At 36.3% G+C, this 24,119-nt stretch overlaps 1 protein-coding gene across 1 annotated transcript in view; it reads right to left on the bottom strand.

The window, feature by feature from the left end:
• The window catches only part of LOC149556967 (dnaJ protein ERDJ7-like), a 141,632-nt gene that overhangs the window by 43,947 nt on the left and 73,566 nt on the right, over positions 1–24,119 (bottom strand). Inside the window, exon 4 of the mRNA XM_089831611.1 lies at positions 11,054–11,113. Within this exon, the coding sequence (XP_089687737.1) occupies positions 11,054–11,113 (60 nt within the window). The remainder of the gene's footprint in view (positions 1–11,053; positions 11,114–24,119) is intronic.

The raw sequence follows: 24,119 nt of genomic DNA on the forward strand, positions 1-24,119 counted from the left end.
TTATGTGCAAAAGAGTTAAGGAAAACAAAATTTGTAAAGGAGATTTGAAGTCATCTTTTGTGCACCAAAGAAGGAAAAGTAAAATTTCAGTAATAAGGAAATGGAGATTTTTCGAATTTCCTAAAAGTCACCCCCACGTGCTCAAAGGAAAATGAAGAAGTTTTGAAAATGGAAAAAACATTACTGAAATTTCTTAAGGTTATGTGCTGAAGAGGGGCAAAGTGAAATCTTGGAAAGAATAAAATATTTCAAAAATTCCCCAGAGTGATATTACATTGAGTGAAGACATTTAAATAAATTTTCATTCACACCTATGAGGGAAGAAAATCATAAACGAGCACGAAGGTTTCCAAACACTTAATAATAACCATTGGTGATGAACCCATTCAAAGCTAGGGGATGTTTTTTGAATAAAGCTCTCCATTATTGAATACATTCAATGATTAGAAAAGATCCTCCAGTCCAATCTCCTATGTTTTGAGGATTGTTTTCAAAAAACAGCATTACTAACGGGCTCAACCCAAGTGTGTTCACACCCAGGGGGATTTTGTTTCCTAATTAAAAAATGCCATTTTCCCTCCTTTCTAAAAAACGGCTAGCAGAGGACAAAAGACCTGGGTTTCTAACCACTTGGGCAACTATTTTACTTTCTTTGTTGCTCTTGTATGATTGGATTTGCTAGGTACGGCTATAACACCCCCTCCCGTAGATAAATAGTTTGCTAAGAATGAATGGCAAACCCACAGCAAGAGAGCTATGGTTGCTAAGCATTCTTTTAAGCGATTTTGCTTCTATGTAAACAATGATGCGGCAATAATCAAAAACTTTATAAAGTCCTTTAAAATAAAGATGTGTGCATATTTTTGAGTGTTTACAATAAGTGCAAATTAAGGCTCTTCGTTGTCCCAATTTTGACATCACAAAGTTGCGGCAACCCCTCATAGATTCGTAACTGCATCTTCTATGTTTCAACGCATTAATAATGTGTGATTAAGGTAGTTCGTCATCCTTGAATTTCACTTTATGTAGCATTATTTATGTGTTCTTTTTGAAGATTTTTGTCAAGTTAATCCCCTTAAATTCTTGTTAGAATGAGTTTTTCTTCTCTGACTGCAAGCACTTGTTTTTTGGCGATCGCCAAGTTTATTCTTCGTTTTTCCCTTTCTTATTAGTAGCTTTTGATCTTATTTTCCCATAGGTTAATAGCCCTTGGAATCCTACTCATTTTGAGCTATCTTAGGCCTCAAACAGAGTTGTCTAGCTCAAGTTATAATGGAAAAACTGGGGTTTTTTAGATTGACAACACATTTAATTAAAAATCCTCCTGTATGTAGATTTTTTTAGTGATTTGTATCTCCTTATGGCTGATGGATGTGGGAGAATTTTGCTTTGGGGCTCAAGTATTGACAGACTTAGCAATATAGCTTGGGCAAGTTCCACTGATGGGCTTCACCACTTTTGGCTTGGTGAAGATGAGATCTAAGTCGAGCGACAATATTCCGATGATCTTCTTGGACCTATTTTGATTCTAATTGATTCCTCGTACGAGAGAGAATTGAATAGTTTGGATGGTATATATGCTTGCACAATTGAGAGAGGTGTGACAGGTTGACATGTTGAGTTACTCTGTCATGTCCCCAATTTCTGCCCTTCCTTAGTGACAACATTTCTAGCAGGGTTGGTCTATTATCTGGTTCCCATAGGCCAGTAGAGCGTAGAGGGAACCAACCCAGGGGCTTTGAGAGTCATGCATGAGCTTCCCAAGTAGTTTGGAGCAGTAGACAACAGTTTCCTACAATTTAGGAGGGATTCCTAATTTGTAGGGATTGACTAGGAGTGGTCTACGAGGCATTTGGAGACCTAGGCGAATGTTTTGGAGTAATAAGGGGATTCTGGCTTCAGTTGATCACGTACACCTATGTGTTATAGCTCGTTGGAAAGGTCTCGAATTATTATACATGATTTTTACTATCTATAGACTTTTTGGTGCCTTCAGCTATGGAATTTTAATAAAGTAATGTTTTTCCTATAGCATGGACGACTTTAATTGGGAAAATGTTATTTTATTATATTTTATTTAAAGGGCAAAGTGTAATTTCCCTTTAGGGTTCGATTTACAGTTGGAAGGGGATATAAGGAGATGGAGACCTAATTTCTTATTATCTTTTGCATATTGAAAAACTTGTTTTTGTGAATTGGCTCTGAGAGAGCAACTCTTCATCTGGGACGCAAACCCCAAGTTCTGGATTGGCTGGGACATAGCCCTCAGCAGTTATTGGCATTGGATTCTTCAGACAGTGTGCGTTGCTATCAGGGATAGAGTACATCATTCTTTATTGTGGATTCAGGTTGCAAATTTATGGTTTCAGCATTGCAAATTGATTCTTTCAGCAGGGACGTGATCCTTGTAGTCTTAGGGCCGCCATTTGCAGCAGGTACACCCCACGTGGAATATAGGGAATGCTTGTATTCAGCCTCAAATGTATCCTTGATTCATGTTCATTATTCACCATCCAGTTTGGAATCATTGTTGGATGTAAGCTCCTTGGAACTGCATTGGATTTATTATTTGGCTTTATAAATCAGAAATCTGCCTAGTACAATTTATAGCAATTCTGATTTGGCTCTATGCTCTTATTTATTTTCAATCTCCTTTCATGTTTATTGTTCATTATTCATTACTATTGTGAAAACTATCAAAAAACACAAAATAAAAACAAAACCTTCTGCAACTTCTATCTATTCTCAAAGACCATCAAAGAAATCACAGGAAAATATAGTTTATTAATTTAAAAACTACAGCAGATCAGCAAGGACATCCATCATGGATCTTTCAGTGGTATCAGAGCCTTGATTCTGCCAGCGTGTTGGGATTTCGCTTTGCATGTTAGTTTTTAGCAGTACAGGGTCGATTTTTGCTCTGGCATGTTAGTTTCAGTTGGTCAACGTGGTAGTTCATTATGGAAAAATTGTTAAGAGCTATAACCTTGTGGAAAGAATGGGAACAGGCACAACAAAAATTCAAGCTTCAATTGCAGCAGTTCAATGATTTTATGTCAAGGAATTTTGGACATGCCAGTGGATCATCATCTTCTTCTAGAAAGGATCCATTGCCACTAGACAGGAAAATGGAAGTAATTAGCATACTTGAGGAGTATAATACTCTTCCTCAATATGTTAGGGAGAACTTTCATTTCAAAGATTACATTGACATGCATCCAAAAATTTGGCATAAGGTTAAGCTTGCAAAAAAGGAATACCATGCCATAGTTGATGATATGTTTTCATGTGAGAAAGAAGATTTGTGTCAACCTATCAATGTTCATTATAAAAACACCATAATGGATCAGTCACTTGCAGGGTATGCAAAATAAAGGCATGAAGATGTGTTATCATTTGAGTTGAAGCCTATGAAAAACAAAAATCAGTCATCATGTGGGATTCCTAAAGAAGAAATAACTCTAGATCAGGGGGAGACACATAGCACACCATTGATTCATCAAGTTGATCACAAAATGGAAGAGATTACAATCATGGATCAGTCCATTAGGGATGCTGAAAGCATGTCTCCAAGGTCTGATACCTATTCTAATTTTTGCAACAGTAGCTCTAGTCATGTGGTATCATCCATTTCACATGAAGGTAATGAGGTTGTTGAGTCTTCCTATGATGGTACTCAGGTTAAGTGTGTTACACATGAGATTTATATTGTGGATTCAAACCACAAAGGTTCTGATTGTGTTTACCCCACCTTGGAAGTTGTGAGAAAGGCTCAAGAGACGTGCAATGGATGGCCACATAGAGCTAAGAAGGCCAAGATGCTTGCTGCCCAAGCAAGACAACACTTACAAGAGGTCAAGGAAAGATGCAATCAGCTTGATAATGCAAGAAGACAAAGAGAGTCATACATTAGATCCTTATTTCTTCCAAGGGAAGAAAGTGAGGATGTTGAGCATATAAGGGAAGAGCTTCTTGAGGTAAATCCACAAGAAGAGCATGTTGAGATGTGTGAAGAGGAAAAGAGTTATGATTTAGAAAACTCAGTTTGGTGTAGTTTGCATCATGAAGTTTATGAGGTTCCTCTTTTAAAGAGCCCCTTAAAGGCTCCAAAGAATGATGATATTAGTTTCACACTTGATGGACCAGCCACAAGTGTTATTTTCATTTGTGTGGAATGGAACATTATTGATTCTGATTTGGTTAGTCATGCATCATGTACAATGGAAGGACAATTGTTAAGATCATATGAAGCATCTTGTCTTAAAGAGATGATTAGGGAGACTACGAGGCTGCTTACTAAGAAGATATTGCATTTTGATAATGTTTGGTTTGTTTGGCATACTACACCTTGGAGTTTGTTAGTAATGAAAAACATATCAGTTATGGAGATAGAGGTATGGATCAGATTTTGGGCAGCTAAGGCAGTTAATGGGACATGTTATATTCGTTTGAACACACCCCATGGACCAGCACCTTTAGAGGAGTCACCTACCTTGGAAGGAGAGGCAAGAGAAGACCGCAAAAACATTGTGGAAAGGTATGAACACACTTTTGATTTTCTAACTTTGAACAGCAACTCTCTTTCATCTCATGAGTCAAACTTTGAACCTTGGGTTGGTTACATTCAAGTTGGGGTGTTCAAGTGTGAAGTTGATCCTTCCCTACCAAGAGTTGATAATATATTAAGTTGCATACCTAGTGGACCAGCCACAAAGAGCCTGTCTTTGTTGAGAATTAGAAACATCTTTCATTCATCAATGGGTTTATCACCTCTTCCATATGATAGGGTAGCGATGTACCTTTTGATTGAAGATTCAGACTTTTTAAATATTACATTGGGCTTTCAAGATCAGAATATAAGGGACTTCGTTGGTTGCATCGTTAAACAAAACATTTACTTAACAACCTTTAATGAAGGCACGCTAATTTGTGAAAATATAGGTAAAGTTGCAGCAGCTGTTTGGAGGATTTGGAAAAGTATTCAACAAATTTTCCTTGCTGATGATTGGCTCATTTGTGAATTCCTAACAGCATTGGTTATTGGTAGTAATTGTGGCTTCATTTGGAGTGAAGTTCTTAGTTGGTTAGATGAGGTACAGTTTCACAACAGCAACATAATGAGTATCAACATGCCGGAGGGATGTGTCAGTGCAAAGATTTGGGATCTTGGTATCAACATGTGTTGGGCATTTCTTCAGTGGATTCATGTTGAGTTGCTTCACTTTTGGTATACAAATGTTTACATCAGAGTAGCGCAGTGGTTGAGTGGAGCAACATTTCTCAGATCGATATGGGATTCAGGAATTGATAATCCTACAATGTTGGGTACAAATGACACATGCTTTGGTTTTTCTCATGATAGCATACATACTTCATCTTCAAGTTTTTCATCTACATTCATTGATATGGCAGTGGTGTCCTTGTTGATTGGTGACTCCATAGTCTTCGATTCCTTATGGACTAGTGGCTGTCCAAGCTGGAATCATTTACTACTTGACTTGCCATTGACTACATCCATGATTCAGTATGAGAGCATTGAGGAGTGTTTCTTTGGGACATTTGTTGTTTGGCATTTGTATGATGACGTCTATGATATCATTCGAGTTGCTGGTCAAAATTATAGCAGCATTGTTAGGTGTTCATGTGGGTTGGAACACTGGTTTATGGGAGTTCACTTTCACACCTTGCTGGTCTGCTTCATTGTATGTATGTTTCATGGAGTGCGGTTGAGATACTTCTTCATCTCATTCAGCACATTTGGTATTTTGGTTTGGGATCCGAGCCCTGGTCTCATTGATACATTGGTGCTTCAGGGTCCTAATGAATTGCTTCACAACTTGTGGTTCACTAATATTTATATCAGAGTGACGAAGCGTCAACATGGTGGTTCCCTTTTGAGGCGGATTTGGAATCCTAGAATCACTTGGATTTGGAGTTTAATAGTTGAGGATGTGGAAGCCAATGTAGGCTTACTAGAGTTTCTGCCTTTAGTGTTCCAGTTTGGTTCTTTCAAAGAGCAGTTCATTGAGGAGTTGACAGAGTTGGTACAGTATTTGATTGCTCTTCCTTCAGGGGGTTTTCAGGAGGTTACTTGTTTGGGTGTAGTGCAGGACAATGTTTCTAGAAGATGGAACTACAAACCTTCCAGGATGGCTTGGGACCCTGGGATCATTCTTGGTTATGGTATGGACTTGCCTAATGTTTGTGGAGTTGGATTAACATTGCTTGAGGACAAGCAATCTTTGGGAAGGGAGGACTGTCATGTCCCCAATTTCTGCCCTTCCTTAGTGACAACATTTCTAACAGAGTTGGTCTATTATCTAGTTCCCATAGGCCAGCAGAGCATAGAGGGAACCAACCCAAGGGCTTTGAGAGTCATGCATGAGCTTCCCAAGTAGTTTGGAGCAGTAGACAACAGTTTCCTACAATTTAGGAGGGATTCCTAATTTGTAGGGATTGACTAGGAGTGGTCTAAGAGGCATTTGGAGACCTAGGCAAACGTTTTGGAGTAATAAGGGGATTCTAGCTTCACTTGATCAAGTACACCTATGCGTTATAGCTCGTTGGAAAGGTCTCGAATTATTATACATGATTTTTACTATCTATAGACTTTTTGGTGCATTCAACTATGGAATTTTAATAAAGTAATGTTTTTCCTATAGCATGGACGACTTTAATTGGGAAAATGTTATTTTATTATATTTTATTTAAAGGGCAAAGTGTAATTTCCCTTTGGGGTTCGATTTACAGTTGGAAGGGGATATAAGGAGATGGAGACCTAATTTCTTATTATCTTTTGCATATTGAAAAACTTGTTTTTGTGAATTGGCTCTGAGAGAGCAACTCTTCATCTGGACGCAAACCCCAGGTTCGGGACTGGCTGGGACGTAGCCCTCAGCAGTTATTGGCATTGGATTCTTCAGATAGTGTGCGTTGCTATCAGGGATAGAGTACGCCATTCTTTATTGTGGATTCAAGTTGCAGATTTATGGTTTTAGCGTCGCAGATTGATTCTTTCAGCTGGGACGTGATCCTTGCAGTCTTAGGGTCGCCATTTGCAGTAGCTACACCCCATGTGGAATATAGGGAATGCTTGTATTCAGCCTCAGATGTATCCTTGATTCATGTTCATTATTCACCATCCAGTTTGGCATCATTGTTGGATGTAAGCTCTTTGGAACTGCATTGGATTTATTATTTGGCTTTATAAATCAGAAATCTGCCTGGTACGATTTATAGCAATTCTGATTTGGCTCTATGCTCTTATTTATTTTTAGTCTCCTTTCATGTTTATTGTTCATTATTCATTACTATTGTGAAAACTATCAAAAAACACAAAACAAAAACAAAACCTTCTGCAACTTCTATCTATTTTCAAAGACCATCAAAGAAATCACAGGAAAATATAGTTTATTAATTTAAAAACTACAGCAGATCAGCAAGGGCATCCATCAGGGATCTTTCATACTCTCTACTGAGATGTCCACCCTTGCGACACATACTGTTGGATTACTCCACCATTTCTAGCATGGTGGCATGGTGGTTGTGTTAGTAAAGAAGGCTTTACCCTCTTCACGGGTGCATATACAGGAGTTAGTTGGTGATATCAAGGACATCACACATATCTTCACTAGGGATCTAAGCAGAGCATTCACATGGGTGGTTATGGATCAAGGAGTTAGGAAGAGTTGGTTTACTATTGAGCTTCCACCACCCCTTGATATCAAAGGTGTATGTAGTGAAAGTAGGAGTGAAGTACTCGGTTCAATAGAGCGAGTTTGCTTTAATAATAGCAATGCATAGCAAGTTGTCCTGACTAAGTATACACTTGGGATATTTTGGGATCTTGGCATTCAATTCACTGGTGTCTTGGTTCATGTTGTGTTGCTTCACAACTCTGGGGTTAGAGATGTTTACAGCAGTGTAGGACAGAAGTTGGATAGAGCATCAGCTTTGAGGCAGATCTAGGATCCAGGCACATGGTTCCAGCATACAGATGCAGATTGCTTCGGGCAAGCAATCTTTTAAGGGCAGACTATCATGTCCCCTTTTAGAGGTCAATGAATTTTGTTGCATTGTTAGCTTATTTTGCCTTGGTCCCATGGGCTAATCAGGTATTCTCTTGGATCAGTTCAAATTTTGCCTAGGCAATTCAGTTGTTGGACAATCGTGGTTGTTTCAGTGGGGTTTCAAAACACTTACTATTTTTATTAAGTTGGCAAGCTCCATATTCTTGGGATTTCAGCATTGGACTAGGAGCATCTTATCGAGACCTTTTCGACGAGCTATCACATGCATATTCAAGTCCATCTAATCAGAAATTTTGATGCCTGAAAATTAAATTGATTAATTATTAAAGTGACTTTATAAAATAAGTTTGCACTATTAAATGTCACTTTATTATTATGTGCACTTTATTTCCTTATTGGGAAAAAGTATTATTTTTAAAAAGGAAATAAAGAACCAGAGATGGGAATATAAAGAGTCACTTGTTTGGGCTTAAAAGAGGGGAGAGAATTCATTTGTACCATACTTGGTTTTTGTGATTCATATTTTATTTTCTCTCTTCGAGAGTTATTTGGGAAGCTTTCAGCCAGTTTGAGGATGGAAACCCTTCAGCTTGGAGGCAGCAGATGGAATCCCATTGTCTTCCTAGAGATATCACACGGATATCTCACTTATGCTTAAACATTTATTTTCTAATCACCAGTCGGACTGTATTTTTGTGTTTAAGATTGGTTAATGCATTGTTTGCTATGGAATCGTAAAGCAATATTATTTTCAGAATAAATATATATTTTTAGCTGGATATAGTATTTTCTGAATGTATGGGAAATCTTTGCATGCAAATCTGTTGTTAAATTTGTGTATTTTGTTTTTGGGGAAAATATCTGGTTAGAGATATTACATGTTCCTTCCTATTCTAAGATCCACCAGCTTTTCCCTCTGAACTAAGGATGAAGCATCCACATAATCTCAAATCTAAAAGGATAGTTTTGTTTCTTATACTTCATTTTGACATTATCTTATATAACAGTAAGAAAATGTCATTAACTCTTTTTCAGTGTTAATTACTGTCTACGTAATTATTTACAAGAGACGAAATGAAGAGTATTAGTTCTAAAGACAGCTGCAACATTGCAAGGAAAAAGATTGTCAGAATTAATGAGAAATGGATGAATTTTTCATGTAATAGTGGCAACTAGATTGTAGAAGTTCATCTTAAAGTTACTCCAGGCAATAAAAACACCATTCCAAATATTTTCTAAGCTGAGTCCTTATAATTTCCTTTACAAATTGGAATTACACGGTGCAGACCTATATTGGAGGGATTGGAAAGAATAATAGTGAATCCTATTTCACCTATAGGACAAAGGACCTGTGTAATCAAGTGAGACAATATAATGCTATTACCCCTGTTTGAACAAGTGGCCACAAGTGCCAATAGCATCGTCAAATCCTCTGAAAAGAAAAGGCCTCTCCTTCAGGCACAAGGTCTTTTATGGGCTCACGATGTATCAGGGCTTAGCTGTCTAAGCCAATTTGAGTAAGGTGAGTATTGTGGTTGTGTTCTGTACAATATGTTGGACAGATGAGACAGTTAACCATATCTTATGGCAAAGTAGTTGGGATTTGGGACTCAGTTACAAGCTAAGAGATTTGGGTACAGGGGAAAGTACAAGTACCAGTACACCAGTATGGCACAAAGAAATCATCTAGATACAGGTTTATTTGTGTACATATGCATAATCTGTATCAATGTATATAATAATACATGTTCAGTCATGTTATAGGGATTTTGGGTCTTTTCAAATGTATTCTTTAAAGTTCAAAAAAATTATAAATCACCTGCAGGTTTTTCATTGCAGGTAGGAGCCTCGAGCACATCACAGTATGGCCAAGGTACACAGAAGCTAGGGTCATTGCCTAGCCATCTCATTTCTGCTCACATTCAGTCCCATACAGAAACTAAAATTTGGCATTCTAGTAAAATGGATCACAGGCTTCATTTCAATCCCATTTTAATTAGAACTTCTTTCTAGGGCAGGACCTCTTCTAAGGGATTCTTGGATGATCAGGAACAACCACAAAAGTCTATGGCTAAACTTTTTTGCTGGCAGAAATCAATTCTCTTTAGAGAAGAATCAAATTTAGAACTACTTTTTGGAAAGATGTGGAGAAGTTTAGAAAAATTGGATTCAGCTTTCACAGTGCAAGTTCATTTTGACTGATTTTGGAAGGATGTGGATTCTTTGCTCATTGATGTACAGGTCTATGTTCTTTATTCGTTGCATATATATGTTCTTTCTGAGAAGGAGTAACAATAAATGCATTAAAATACTACTTGCAATTGTTCTGATATTTATATAATTTTCCAGATACAATTGGAAATCAAGAGTCTGGAACCTGAATAGGATACATAGATTGTAAATCTCCTCTGCTTAAGTAACAAATTATTGATGAAGCAGACAGTTCATGAATTATTGTGTAGGAACATGATCATCTGGAAACATGTGGAGCAATTCAATTGTATTTTTTAATTGAATGAGTTGACTGTTTCATGCATGCACGCTAGTGACAACCATGCTGGTGAAAGAAACTAGCAGATTTGACCAGAGTGAATTTCTGACAGTTTACCATAATAGATGTGAGAATATATATATATAGGCAAACAGTTTAAAACTTTCTACATTGAGTTACCTATTATCAAGAGTATTTACAATTTAATGCATATAAATAATCAATAAGCCAGATAAAAGATATGAAACTCAATTCTTTACAAATTACAGACATGTTATTTTTCTTTGATAATAGCACTATGTGGTACCCAAATTCAATAATGAAGATGGAGTTATAGAATGAGAAATTTTCAAATGTAGACTAACTTCAATGTGCTTTCTATAGATCATAAGCATAATATTACAATACACCATATTCAAAACCCCCAGCAAATCTAGAGTGGGTCAACCTGACATACTACGAAAGAGGAACTAGATTCCAGCCTAAGAAATTCAATTTTGATAGCTACGCAATCAGATATTTGATAACAAACCTCTTCTGGATGGGCAATAGCATAATCATATTGCTCCCTGGTAGAATCATCCTTAAGAATCTGCAAAAAGCAATAACATATGTGATTCAATTGGTTGGAGAAGGTAAGTCACAATAGCTAAGATCAAAAAAGAGCACTCACATTTTCCCTACTGAATTTCATTAACTGTAAATTAAATTCAACTTTTGATTTCCTTAAAGAGAAAATACAAAGCTGCTCATACATCAATCTTTTTGGTAATGTGGAATCACAGAGATGGAACTTGTCCAAAATCTGGAAACAACCCTAGAGAATGAGAAAGAAGAAGCTATAGAAGAAGAGAAATCCGGATTTGATCTGCCCTTGCCATTTGTCCACTTGATTCTTCCTCGACCTGTCGAAAAATATCTTCTTCTCTCATCCCCCAACAACTGAAAAACGAATCTCCATCATTACAATTGCAACAAACTTCAAAATGACCCCAAATGATCAAGAAAATCACCAAAAGAAACCACCAAACTGCTGAAAAAAACTCTGATTAAAACCCATAAGAATGATTCCTACAGTAAAAAATATCGCTAAAATAACCTTGCCAAATATGGAGGAAACCCACTTCACGAATCTGCCAAAAGAAGCTTCAAAAGTCCTCTAAAATGCCTTTGTAACTACTTCCTGTAGGTGTTGTTTATGCTCTCTGCTGCTATGAAAATATTTTACCAGTAAAACAAACAGCAGTTCATTTTACTTTATTTCAGTTTTGCCCTTGTCATGACCCTCCTTTCTAATATTATAATATTTTAGGTCACTTCATTTGACTGCATTTATTCTCCAAACTATAGGATTCCTCCTTTAAATCTGCAGTCTCCTTTTAATTATTATATTTGTGCAGACTATAGCTTTACCATTTAATACAATGGAGACATCCTTTTATTTTATTCCATATAGTGGTCTCCATTTTTATGCAGTCCCCACAACTATATTTTATTTAAATCTGGACTATATAAAGTCTCGCCTTTGCATGTTCAAACCATGAGGACATTAATTTTGATGGGGATTACCTCTTCAATTTTGAATATTCCTTCCAATTCATGCATAGTCAACCCAGTCAACATCCTTTGATCGCTCTATCAGTGCCACGTGTTGGGCTTTGATTGGCCCAACTACCTACTTATATGCTTTGTCAGCTGCCACGTGTTGCATTCTCACATACTCACAATCTACGTCAATGCACGACATAGTTACCAGACTCAGACCCGGTTCTAACTTGGCAAGGGAAACTCGACTCGTCAACCAGCTTAGACTTGGCAGTGACTCAGCAAAGCGACAAAACCCTTGAAATTTAGAGATTTTTTAAGATTTAAAGAGCATTCCATACACCCATTATTGAATAAAGCTTAAAGACACAATAACATCATGAAATAAAAGTTAATTTGATCACATGCATAAACATACATCAACTACGTAAGTACAAAGGTAAATTTTAGATGTATTAAGAAAGTTTTAAAAACTAAAATTAAAAATCAAGTGAGTCAAACAAGTCAGGCAAGTCAGACGAATTAGGCGAGTCAGCCATTGTGACTTGGAGGGTCAGGGTCATGGGTTGTTTTGACCCGATAGGGATGACCCAACTCGCTTACTCGGGTGACTCACATGATTCACAGCGAGTCTCGATTCACTAATGCACAATCAACCAAAACCACAAGATAGCGAGAGGTCGTCATGTGTCACCAAAGTCCACTTCATCACCTCAAACTACGTACCATGTTGCGCTCTTTGGTTAGCTCATCAATCACCTCACTGCTAGCTAACCTATCCATGTAACCACATGTTGGGCCCGTAGTGCCACTTGTCAGCTCCTCCCATGCTCGTGATGATTTCTTCAGAGGCCCACCAATAGCCTACAAGAATGCAAGATCACACCACCTATCAGCTTGGTCCACCTCAGCACCTAATTTTGTGTGCGAACTGGCATGTTTTGATTGGTCCTTCACTCTGCATCAACACCCACAACATAGCTTACATCGACATGCTATGTCATCCATGTCATTCAAAATTTAACTTATGTTCACTAGAAATCATCCACAAGTCGAACCACCTAGCCCCACACATACACGTAGCAAGTCCCACTGCACACAAACAAGCATGCCTCAAAGCGTGTGGCTTTGATACCATAAGGCTGAGCACCAGTATATTAAAATAAGAAAAGCTACAGTCACAACTTAAGTGTGGGATAAACCCACTGGCAAAGAATTACCAACAAATAGGGCAATATCAACCATCGACCTTTTGATGTCATCGAACGCCTTCTTCTCTTTGCATTTCATACCCTGATCGAGCCCTTGCAGACTTGGAAAATGCAAGCCCCTGGATATTGGTCGGGCCTCCTCCATTCAGTACAGCACCCCTGCTAAGTATCAGCGTGGACAGTCATATCCATCATGCCCCCTGCTACATGGCATGAACAATCTTTCCAAAATGCCCTTGCAATGATTTTGGTGCTAGCTCCCACAAAATCCAACATTTGATCCTCACTTTGACACCACACTTGTTTCACACTAGTAAAAACGGAGACACTCTCAGTGCCGCCTCTTAAATGCTTGGGGCGACAAGTCTTCACACCCCACTCTGCCTCCAATGTGGACTTACACTACTAAAAACAAATCTGCCACCGACACCATCAGTCAGCACGCGTCTATTCCCATCATTGGTCCCCACATGCCATGGTACTCTAGAAGAAAATGCCCCCTATTTACCATTGTTGCCTACATATTTGTCGTGTCACAGCAAACTTCAAATCCTTTGATCTGCTCTCATGTTTTAAAAGCTCTTCCCTTCCTTTCAAGTTCTTCCACACATGATGTGCATCTATTCACGCGGATGCCCATCTATGCCCAGAACAGACCTTTGTCCTTTGCAGGCATCCTTCTCATGTCATTGCTGCAAACTAATCAAAACAGCGATCCCCAAAAGAGATTCTGGCATGCAACTCCCCTATACATTTACCATTACAATGCCACCTGATGGAGCTCAAAATTTTACAAAGTTTATGATCTTCATTTGTGATATAACGTAGACTTGATGAAGTATTGTAATAGATTGCAGAAGCAGAAGAAATAAGAGGACATCTAGGAAGTCGGAAACTTCATACTGAAGCTCTTTCAGCCCTTAGATTACTAATCTTGTAGATGAGAGGAGTGTCACATTGGCATTATAGAGATTTCCAGCGAGGGTTTGTTAGGAAATTTGTCTAACAGGTACAGGTCGGCCAATGCAGCATTGAAAACACTTCAAAGATTATCTGTTCAAAAACGTGCTAAGAATAATTTTGAAGAAAGAATCAAATAATGCATTAAATAGTAAAGATTTACAATAAATCAGATAAAACATCAATAATGCATGGTAGAGTATCTACCTAGCATAGACAGGGAGCAACAGATCATGGCAAAAGGCCACTGGAAGTTATTGTTGAAGGAGAATATGCATATAGTTCAAGATTATATCATCTGAACCTAAAAGAAATTAATATCATTATTCTCACCCAAATGGCATACAAGTCTGAGTGGCACATTCTTAGCCAGCAGTGACCTACAACTATAGATCTGTAATTTCAGTATGTTTATCATACAAACCTGACAGAAGGAGTCAGTGTTGTTAGCATAAATAACTACATTCAGCAAGCATCAGGATTCAATATACAGGTGCAGGCAGTTACTCTGAGCACAATGATAGTAGATGCCTGTGCGTACCTTAAAAAGTGAATTTGATACATTTATCAAAATAATGATTACAATAGAAGGGTCGATATAATCCAGTGAAAAGGTACAGAAACAGTGATTAATATGTAACCTGGTGAAGTTGTCATTTGCAGAAATTGTATGGAGGTTAACAAATTAAATATGAAGCCAATAATTATTAACGGTAAAAGTCTCAACAACATAAGGAAAAAGGAATGATGCCACCATGATCAAGGCGTTAGTATTTGTGAAGGTATTGAATATAACAAGGCACTCCAGGTAATACACGCAATTGTATGCATACGAATTGCTTGAGGAAAGATTTACAGTGTTGCTTTAGGAAAAACCAATGAATATATTGAGGAGCGGTGGAGTAAAACTTTTCTTTTACGTACACTCAAAATTTTAAGAAGAATCTGATAAAGAATATGTTCATTAATATTAATTATCTGGTGATATTTGTAATCATTGAAGACTTGGGAGCAATCTGGTCCAAACCTTCTTCAAGCGGCTTATTATTGATGATGCTCCATTGCATTTTTCTGTTCACAACAGAAGCGGTAAATCGCAAATAGTGGGAGCAAGTAGCCAGCATAAGATCCGATGCCAAGATTTAAGTGCAAGACATTTTTATTTATTTGTGTTTGATTTCTAATATTTATCCTGTTGTGTTTGTCACAGGCATTCGAGCAGAAGAGGAAAGTGGGCACTTATAGGAGTACTGGCATGTTTACAGGAGTCAACACACTCAGGATATCTGCAAACACCAAGATACACAAAGGTTGCCAAAGAATTAGCACGGTGGAATCAGTATGATGAGCGCCGGAATGAGGATAACTGTTTCTTCATCGATTTGATGAAACCAAACGTTGCAGGCTTACCATTGATGGTTGGGATGGTTCCCATATTCAAAAATTTATATAAGCTTTATTAAACCACCACTTATACTTGTTTAAAGATTTGAAGTCTTTACAAACAGCTTAATTAAAAGATGCAACGTTTGGAGGACAACCGTTGCCTCTTGATTGTCTATAAATATGCAATGAGAAAATCAAGCATATCACCATTCGATACATTTTGAAAATGGTTCTTGACTTTTCTGAAGTATATATTATCAAATTCATCTTCTAAAAAGGATTGAAGTCGAACTAAGCTCCTGGATATTGAGGTTATTGGACATATATTTCAAATATTGTAAGAAATTGTGTTGAGTGGAGCGTCAAATATTGGATGTCTTCAACATGACTTTTTTGTAGTATAACCAGTAAGAGTTTCATTTGCGCTAGAGTTAAATATTATATAGTCTGTCTTTTGTGATCATTTCATTTTTATTAATCAACAATTCATTATCACGATAAGTAGATCCAATTGTTTACTGCTATTTAGACTTGATAAATACAAATACAGTGAATTATTATTGTTTTATTTATTTGTATCTATTTTGTCCATATAAAGGTTAAAACATTATACACTGGTTTAAATACGCATAGAAAGAAATAATTTGATGCATCGAGATAACTGAATTGTTTATAGATATTGTATATCATAAAACTGTATGTGAGAATGTATACTCTTGACTCTATTGCCCATTTAAAATTTAACCGTTCATATTTCTCAATTCATGTGCTGGCGATTTTCTAAATCTTTTTCTTCGAAGGATTTGATACTTATTTGTTTTAGTGATTCATTTTAAATTTTCCTTTCAGCAACTCACAACTCTACTAAAGTAATTAAAATTCGAAGATTATTCATCATTCCTAATCCAGAAAGTTTTTCCTTAGAATCTTGCCATTTAAGGAGATTGCCTTTGCATTATTATTCGCTATAAAACAATCTTGGATCCAAGTTTTGCTGTCTACGATCAGGTGTACAGGTCTTGGTTTAGCAGAGCCAAAAGTGTGGAGGATTTGAATCAATTTGATTGATCTTGTCAAGTTGGCCAAAATCGATTAGATATCCCAGCATTGAGCAGGCAAGGCTCGTAGGTTTCTAATCAACAATTTTGATAACCAACACCACTATTGCTAGTTCGATGGCACTATTGACCACTCGCTACAACTCTATTTAGTGGCAGCCAAATCTACATGGATCTCCTTGTTAACTCCAATGTAGACCTCCTCCAACTTCAAAATGGATCCTCCCCTACAATCCCTTATCTGCATGCCCCTTAATTTGCAAATTTAAAACACTGTAGAACCCTTTGCTAAAGAAAATTTCATCTCGATTTCTTGGTATCTCTGTCCTCAACAAGATTCGGGTATTCCTAACATATAGGTTGGCGCCCAGCAGCACAAACATCATCTTTTTGAATCATACCTTTCTCCTTCAGAAAGCGAATCCACACAATTTCATTCGCCCCTTCTCTACAATAATGGCACCACTTGTAATTATTGCCAGCCATATAAAGAGTGGCCTTCCTCCAAAGACACTCTGAACACTACAAGTATCAGTCCATCAAAAGCACAATTTCATTTAATATGCATTTAGTCTCTCTTCCTGAGACTGTACCCAATCTCTCATTTAAATGTAACTTTAAACTATGACAAGGCACTATCAAATATACAAAAATAATTCAGCCTGGTGATAGATATTGGGCTCTATTGGTTCACAAAACCATAGATTGGAAATCCAAGAGCTTTGTCAATTCTCCAATAGGATTATTCAATCAGTTTTGGCCAACGAATGGGAGTAACCTCTATGATTTAACTCCCCTACACTTCAAGCTTCACTACACCTAGGCGGGTAAACCTTCCTTAAACCCTTGTGACTTGGTTCAAAGCTTTTCTCTAGCAAATTTAAGCTTGTTAGGTTATAAGCTCGAAAATCTTTAAAACTTGTTCAAAATTATATGAATGCTTTGGTATGTTTCAATGTTTATATAATAACTGAGTTCATGCTTGTAAGGAGGAGAAACGGAAACAAATTGTTAACTTCAACTATGAATCCAATAATCGTTTCAATGATTTGAAAGACCAATGCCTGGTCTATTCGAGCAATAGAGTTAACCACAATGAAGGTTATTACGCACAACTTTTATGAGACAATATTTTAAAATATCATCTATTACCCCTATACTCCAAATGCAAAAGATTAATCTTATATGCAATTTGATTGTTAGTCCAAAAGGAATCTAACTTCTTTGGTAGGAAGCCCAATTATACAAAGACGAGGAAACACCAATATATTTCACACCTATCCATGATAATCAAACAAAGAATGCGAAGAAAAATTCAATGCATAAGGTTTGTCAGAAATAATTTAATAATTGCCTTATTAATCATAAAGGAGAAATCAAAATTGCATTTTATACTCTCTACCTTGAATAAATGAACAAAAAATCTTTTATGTATCATTAAAATGTAATATATTGATTTAAAGTATTCATGCTTTGTGATTTATTTTCCTTACAAAACTGAATATCTCTCATAATGCTGTTCCAATATCTGTCTTGAATATCTCTCATAATGCTTTTCCAAATATCTGTCTTGAAATATTTCTTGTTCATAAATTCTTCTATTTATACCCATATTTTCTTAAGGATATGACTTTTCAAAATGAAACACTATATCCTTTTCAAATCGCAACTCTTGAACTCTAACATTATTATTATTATTTTAAATAAACCACTGTTTGTCTTGATTAGACTCATGATAATTTAAGTTTCATCCCGTCAGCTCTTCTATTTATCCGGCTCCTTTTAAATTTTGCTATTACTGAAATCATTCTTTCCTTAATTTTTTGACTGCATAATATTGTTCTTGCGTTTGGCATCTAGATGTATTTTCTGGTTGCCTCTCATCGCCGGCTGACTTATAACTAAACTCTCTATTAAGTTTTTTGGGTTGTCTTAGTTTATTCCATCTCTATTATTCTCAGCGAGCTCCTGGGAATTGATATTCAAAACAGTGTCTTTGACGACACCTCGTACAACTGATGACTCCTGTTTTGCTTCCTTGAGAACGCTACTTATGCAGATTCATGAGACTGTTAATCATCATTTCCTTCTGTGATTTCTATTTGCGGCGCTGAGTATTTTGCTTTTTGCTATAATTGATAGAAAGTATTCGCATGATATACAGTTAGAGTTTATCGCATTGAAGTATGCCTGTCTATATCACTGCACCCGCATATATATAAAATGGCATCAATATTTCTGATATGTTCGCTTGTAATCGGTGCGAATAATCAACATCATTTTTAGTGGGCTCCAGAAGATTGATCTCTATAATATAACCACTGTTGTTTGATCCCTGAAAATGAACTCCCGATAACATTCACTGGGTGGCATCATATAACTCCTTGTTCGATGGTCATCTCTTGATATCTTTGTGTCTATAAACATTGTATCATGCAAACAGAGTTAATATCTCTGTGGAACATTTGCGATATGCAGATGATATCACTTTGGCAATAGTTTTGTGGGAGACATTGAGCAACATCGCTATCTACATCGATAGTTTTGTGGGAGACATTGAGCAACATCGCTATCTACATCCTTCAGAAGGCCTCGCCCATCTTCTATACTCTTCCTCAATATACTGGGATCAGTCTCACTAATTTGGTTTATACCTTTATCCTGTCACTCCTGTGTTATCGCTGAAGTCAGATGATTATCACTACATTTACATGATTTTTTGGTGCTGAAGAGGACTTGCTGTTTTATTTAGGATCCCATCAATATGTCGTTTTGCTAAATAAGTCATCCCTTGCAATCATTGTTTGCAGGCACCGCTGTTTTCATTTAAACCATAAAATGTGACGTGGGAAGACATATCATCTGCTAACACATAGTACTATTTATATATTAAATCTGCTTGTGTGGCAACATCGAAACATTCACCGTGATGCCTGGCTTCATCATCAATGTTTTATCATTCCAGTCATGTAAATGCACATAGCTAGATGTGGCTGATAACCTTCACCGCTGTGGTATTTAATTTCTGCTCACTTTCTCAATTACCTAATATGCTTCTTCTATTGATCGCTATCATACGATGAAACTTGTACACTACTTATACGCTTCCAATATGACTCATCGTATTTACTTCACCCTGAAATCTGCATACTTTGCATAGCTTTTCCTTCACATATCTGCATGTAGACTTCACATCTTTGATGTATTTTCTGTTTAGACTTCTCTGAGTCAATCTTGATTAATTTGCTTTTGTTTGAATACTCAATGCTTTCTATAGTCTCCTCGTGACTTTTAGTATTTTGAAGCATATTGTTTGAGTATAAGTAGTGGGTAAGATCTAAGGATTCTCCCCTTGGCATGGTATTTGAGACTAAATTTTGCCAAAATTTAGTCTCAAATACCATGCCAAAGGGAGAAAATTTAGTCTCATATACCATGCCAAAGGGAGAATCTTTAGATCTTACCCACTACTTATATTCAGGCTCACAACATTACTTAGCACTTGTTGAAATCAATTAGCAACCCTCCTGGGTAATGAAAATAAATTGATCACTAATGGTCATTATTTGATCATTTTAAAACTGATTCTCATTCCTTTAATAAGTGTCAAATTAATTAAACTGTCAACTCGACTGGCCTTAAAAACTGACAAACCAAAATTTAGTCTCAAATACCATGCCAAAAGGAGAATCTTTAGATCTTACCCACAAGATTTGGAGTCTAAATTTAGTCTCAAATACCGTGCCAAAGGGAGAATCTTTAGATCTTACTAACAAAATTTAGTCTCATATACCATGTCAAAGGGAGAATCTTTAGATCTTATTCGCTACTTATATTCAAGCTCACAACATTAATTAGCACTTGTTGAAATCAATTAGCAACCCTCCCATGTAATGAAAGCAAATTGATCACTCATGGTCATTATTTAATTAAACTGTCAACTTGACTGGCCTTAAAAACTGACAAACACTGATAACTAAAGCATGGTACCTGGCACACTTGTTCTCTAGTTAAAAAAACATTAATCCTGCAAAAGGACCCATCATGAAAATCCACTAGCTAAGAGATATTGAACTCTGAATTTGTCCCTTTAGCTTTGTTCTGCAATCTGAGCCTGATAAAAATATTAGATGGAAACATGAGAAGCTCCACCCTCGCACATTGGTACATTTTGATATCATCATTATGGATTAACCATATAGGGCCCATGAAAATCTGTAAGTCGTAAAATATAGCATCCTCAAGATGGATACATACAAATACATTTACTGATTGTGCAGGAAAACCAAATAAATTGCATATGGATTCGACCTCAAAAACTAGGCAAACAATCACTAGGAGATCTGAAACCTAGGGAACTGATTCTTCCTGATATGGAGATTATGAGGATGCAATTTGGGCTCCTAATAGTAAAGTAGGCACATTTTGTAGCCTTGCAAAGTTGGCCACTTAAATTTGCAGAACTTGACAATCAGGTAAAACAGAGATATTTGCAAATGGAATGTACTTAGCAAATCGGGCAAATGAATTCATCAAGGTCTGAAAATTAGCATAGGGAAAGTATATCAAGTGTAGAATACAGGGAAACAATCACTTTGGTCTCATCAATCATAGATTACAAATTAGGACATCACAAACAAGGGTACTTAGAATTGCTGCAAATCATATCAGCACTACATCAGAATGAATCGGTTTCGGATTTGCACAGGAAAAACACACCAAATGGATTCATCAAGGGATCAAAAATTGACATATAGAATGTCTCTGATGTCTACAACACAGTGGTTAAAGAGTTTCATCAATAGGCTCAACTTGCAAAAGTTATTAACCTTCAAAGTGGGGTACATGGATTTATAAATAAATACAATCAGCAGGACAGAGTAAAACACCTGACTTTGAGGGTTTAAAAACACTATCAAAACTGATCATAGACTTCAAATTTGAAACATAATCAGTCTGATATGCAATAAATACATCCCCAAATTGACAAGTCATGACACTTAACAGGGCAAAAGATATATGCATGCAAAATGGGACTGCTATAACAGTTTGACACTAAGCAATATTTGCATCGGCTCAAAATGGCATCTCACAAGATGATTGAAATTTGCAAGGAAGGGGTCTGAGATGCATATATGGGCTAAATGAAATGTGAGGAAAACATAAAACACATGAATAACATTGGAAATCAAGCTGGAAATATATACATAAAAGCTCAAATGGGGTCTCAATTTGAAAAAATTTGACATAGTATTTTCAAGAATTTGAAAGTACCAACGGGCAGGTTATAACATATCGGCACAGGAATCAGTGGGCTTCACCGATTAAAATCTTGCACGATTAACCTAATTGAAAGGAGTGTGTTACATAGTATTGGCACAAGCATATTATAATCATATTGATCAGTGGAAAGGATCAAGGCTATACGAATGAACAAAGAAACTGAATGAATTCATATTACATATTAGCATATATTTGACTAATAATAGTTAAAACTATTAGGAACAAGCAAGAGGTCGATTCCGATAAAAATGTTTTGTTGATAATGATACACATATCATACCAATGGGAAAGGTTATAAGGGCTTAACAACAAAAGTCATATCAACAAAGGTTATTCCCATAAGATATATTGGTATAAGTTATTGCAGACACCCAAATATGGACATTCTTGCGAGCTCGCTTTTAACTACCAATTACTCCTCTATTAATTAATGATTCTTTAATTATTTAATTAATCATCTTATTTCTTCTATAACCCAATCTTTTAATCATTTAATCATCTTCTCAATATTAATTAAAATATATATAATATTATTTAATTAATTGGTCTTTATCAATTAATTAAATTCAATTTCTAAATTCCCATGATTTAAAAAATTAGCATTAATTAATTTCATTTTCACTTAATTTCTAATTCATTTTGTTTTAATTTCATCTTTCTCAAAAAAAAAAAAAATTTTAATTTTATTTAAATCTTTAGAAATCTAAAAATATATCTCTAATTGCTAATTTCTAAATTTCTAAATTGAAATATGGCTATAATCAAAAATCCAAAATTATCTCCAAATTGCTAAATTCTGATAATAAAAGACCAGTGTTACCCAGGGACACGTCCCCGTTATATTTGCAGTAGTCTCCATCCCGAAAACATCTTTGAGACTTGGGGACACCTATGGGACTTTCAGTTTGACTTCTACAACAAATTAGACTTTGACTCTCAAAGTAACACAAATTTGGCATATGAACTCTTCTGATTCTTATATTTTAAGGTTCTATTATGTATAAGGTTTGAATTAAGTTTCAGTATTTTCAATTTTCAATTATCATGCTCATATTTTGATGTTCTATAGGGTTTGTTTTGATTAGTAATTATGATATGAATATCATGCCTTTCTCTTAGCCTTGCAGATATTTTTCCCTACATACAGTTACACTATCGTACAGGAGCAAATGATCAACCTCAACAACAAGTGTTATGTTGATGGAATTAGAATGAAGTTACAACAGCGAAGATATAACACCGTTACACCAATCGAAGGAGAACAAAAGTTTTAACAATGAGCCCATCGATTAGAGTCACACCGATAAAACTCAGCAGTGTAAGATATGTTATCAGAAGTCACTACGAGGTTGCTCCCGACGAGTGAGCTACGCCAATGGAGGACCATCGATGCAACCTATGTCAATAGACAATAATTATCAGAAATGCATCGATGAAGCTTCACTTCTGTGATACTGATAAACTTCAGGACAAGGATAAGGAATTGAAGTGATAAACAGGGGAGTTATGATCAGTAGAGTTATTTTGATGAAACATATATGGAGATAATCAATCGATAGAACTTTTCAAAGGATATAGCGATTGGATTGATACATTATGAAAGAATGCCAACAAAGATGTTTTATCGGAGTAGTTCAAAGAAAGCTATAGCAATATGAACTAAACCTCATGTCAGAAGTTTCACAGTTCAAAAAAGGGAAAGACATTGGTTGCAAAGCATCGATGATCAATTTTCCAGACAAACTAGTTTATTACCTTTGGTGTAAGTACATTCGGCACAAAGTGTTGCAGATTCAGAAATCGAAAACAATTACAGACAAGGGCACATTCGCTTGTTTGACACCATATAAGTAAGTGTCCCCCGTTATGATTCTTTACAGAATTCTCTGCAAATTCCCTTGAAATCTTCATTCGTAATGGAGAGTTCCAATACAGGTTCTAAAAGGAAGACATGCAAAACCGATGAAGATAAGAGTACGAAAAAACAGAAAAATCCAGGAGAGAGCAGATTACAGCAAGACATGATAGACCAGATGGAGAGGTTAGGGTCAAGGTCTAGAACAGCAAGATCTGATAAACCTATCGCAGACAAAATCATGGACCTATACAAAGACGTAGGAGTTGTAGAGACAACTGTCCATGTATATGAATTGTT

Source organism: Cupressus sempervirens, chromosome 5 (assembly GCF_028749045.1).
Source record: "Cupressus sempervirens isolate cs-2001-9-10 chromosome 5, ASM2874904v1, whole genome shotgun sequence".
NCBI lineage: Eukaryota > Viridiplantae > Streptophyta > Pinopsida > Cupressales > Cupressaceae > Cupressus > Cupressus sempervirens.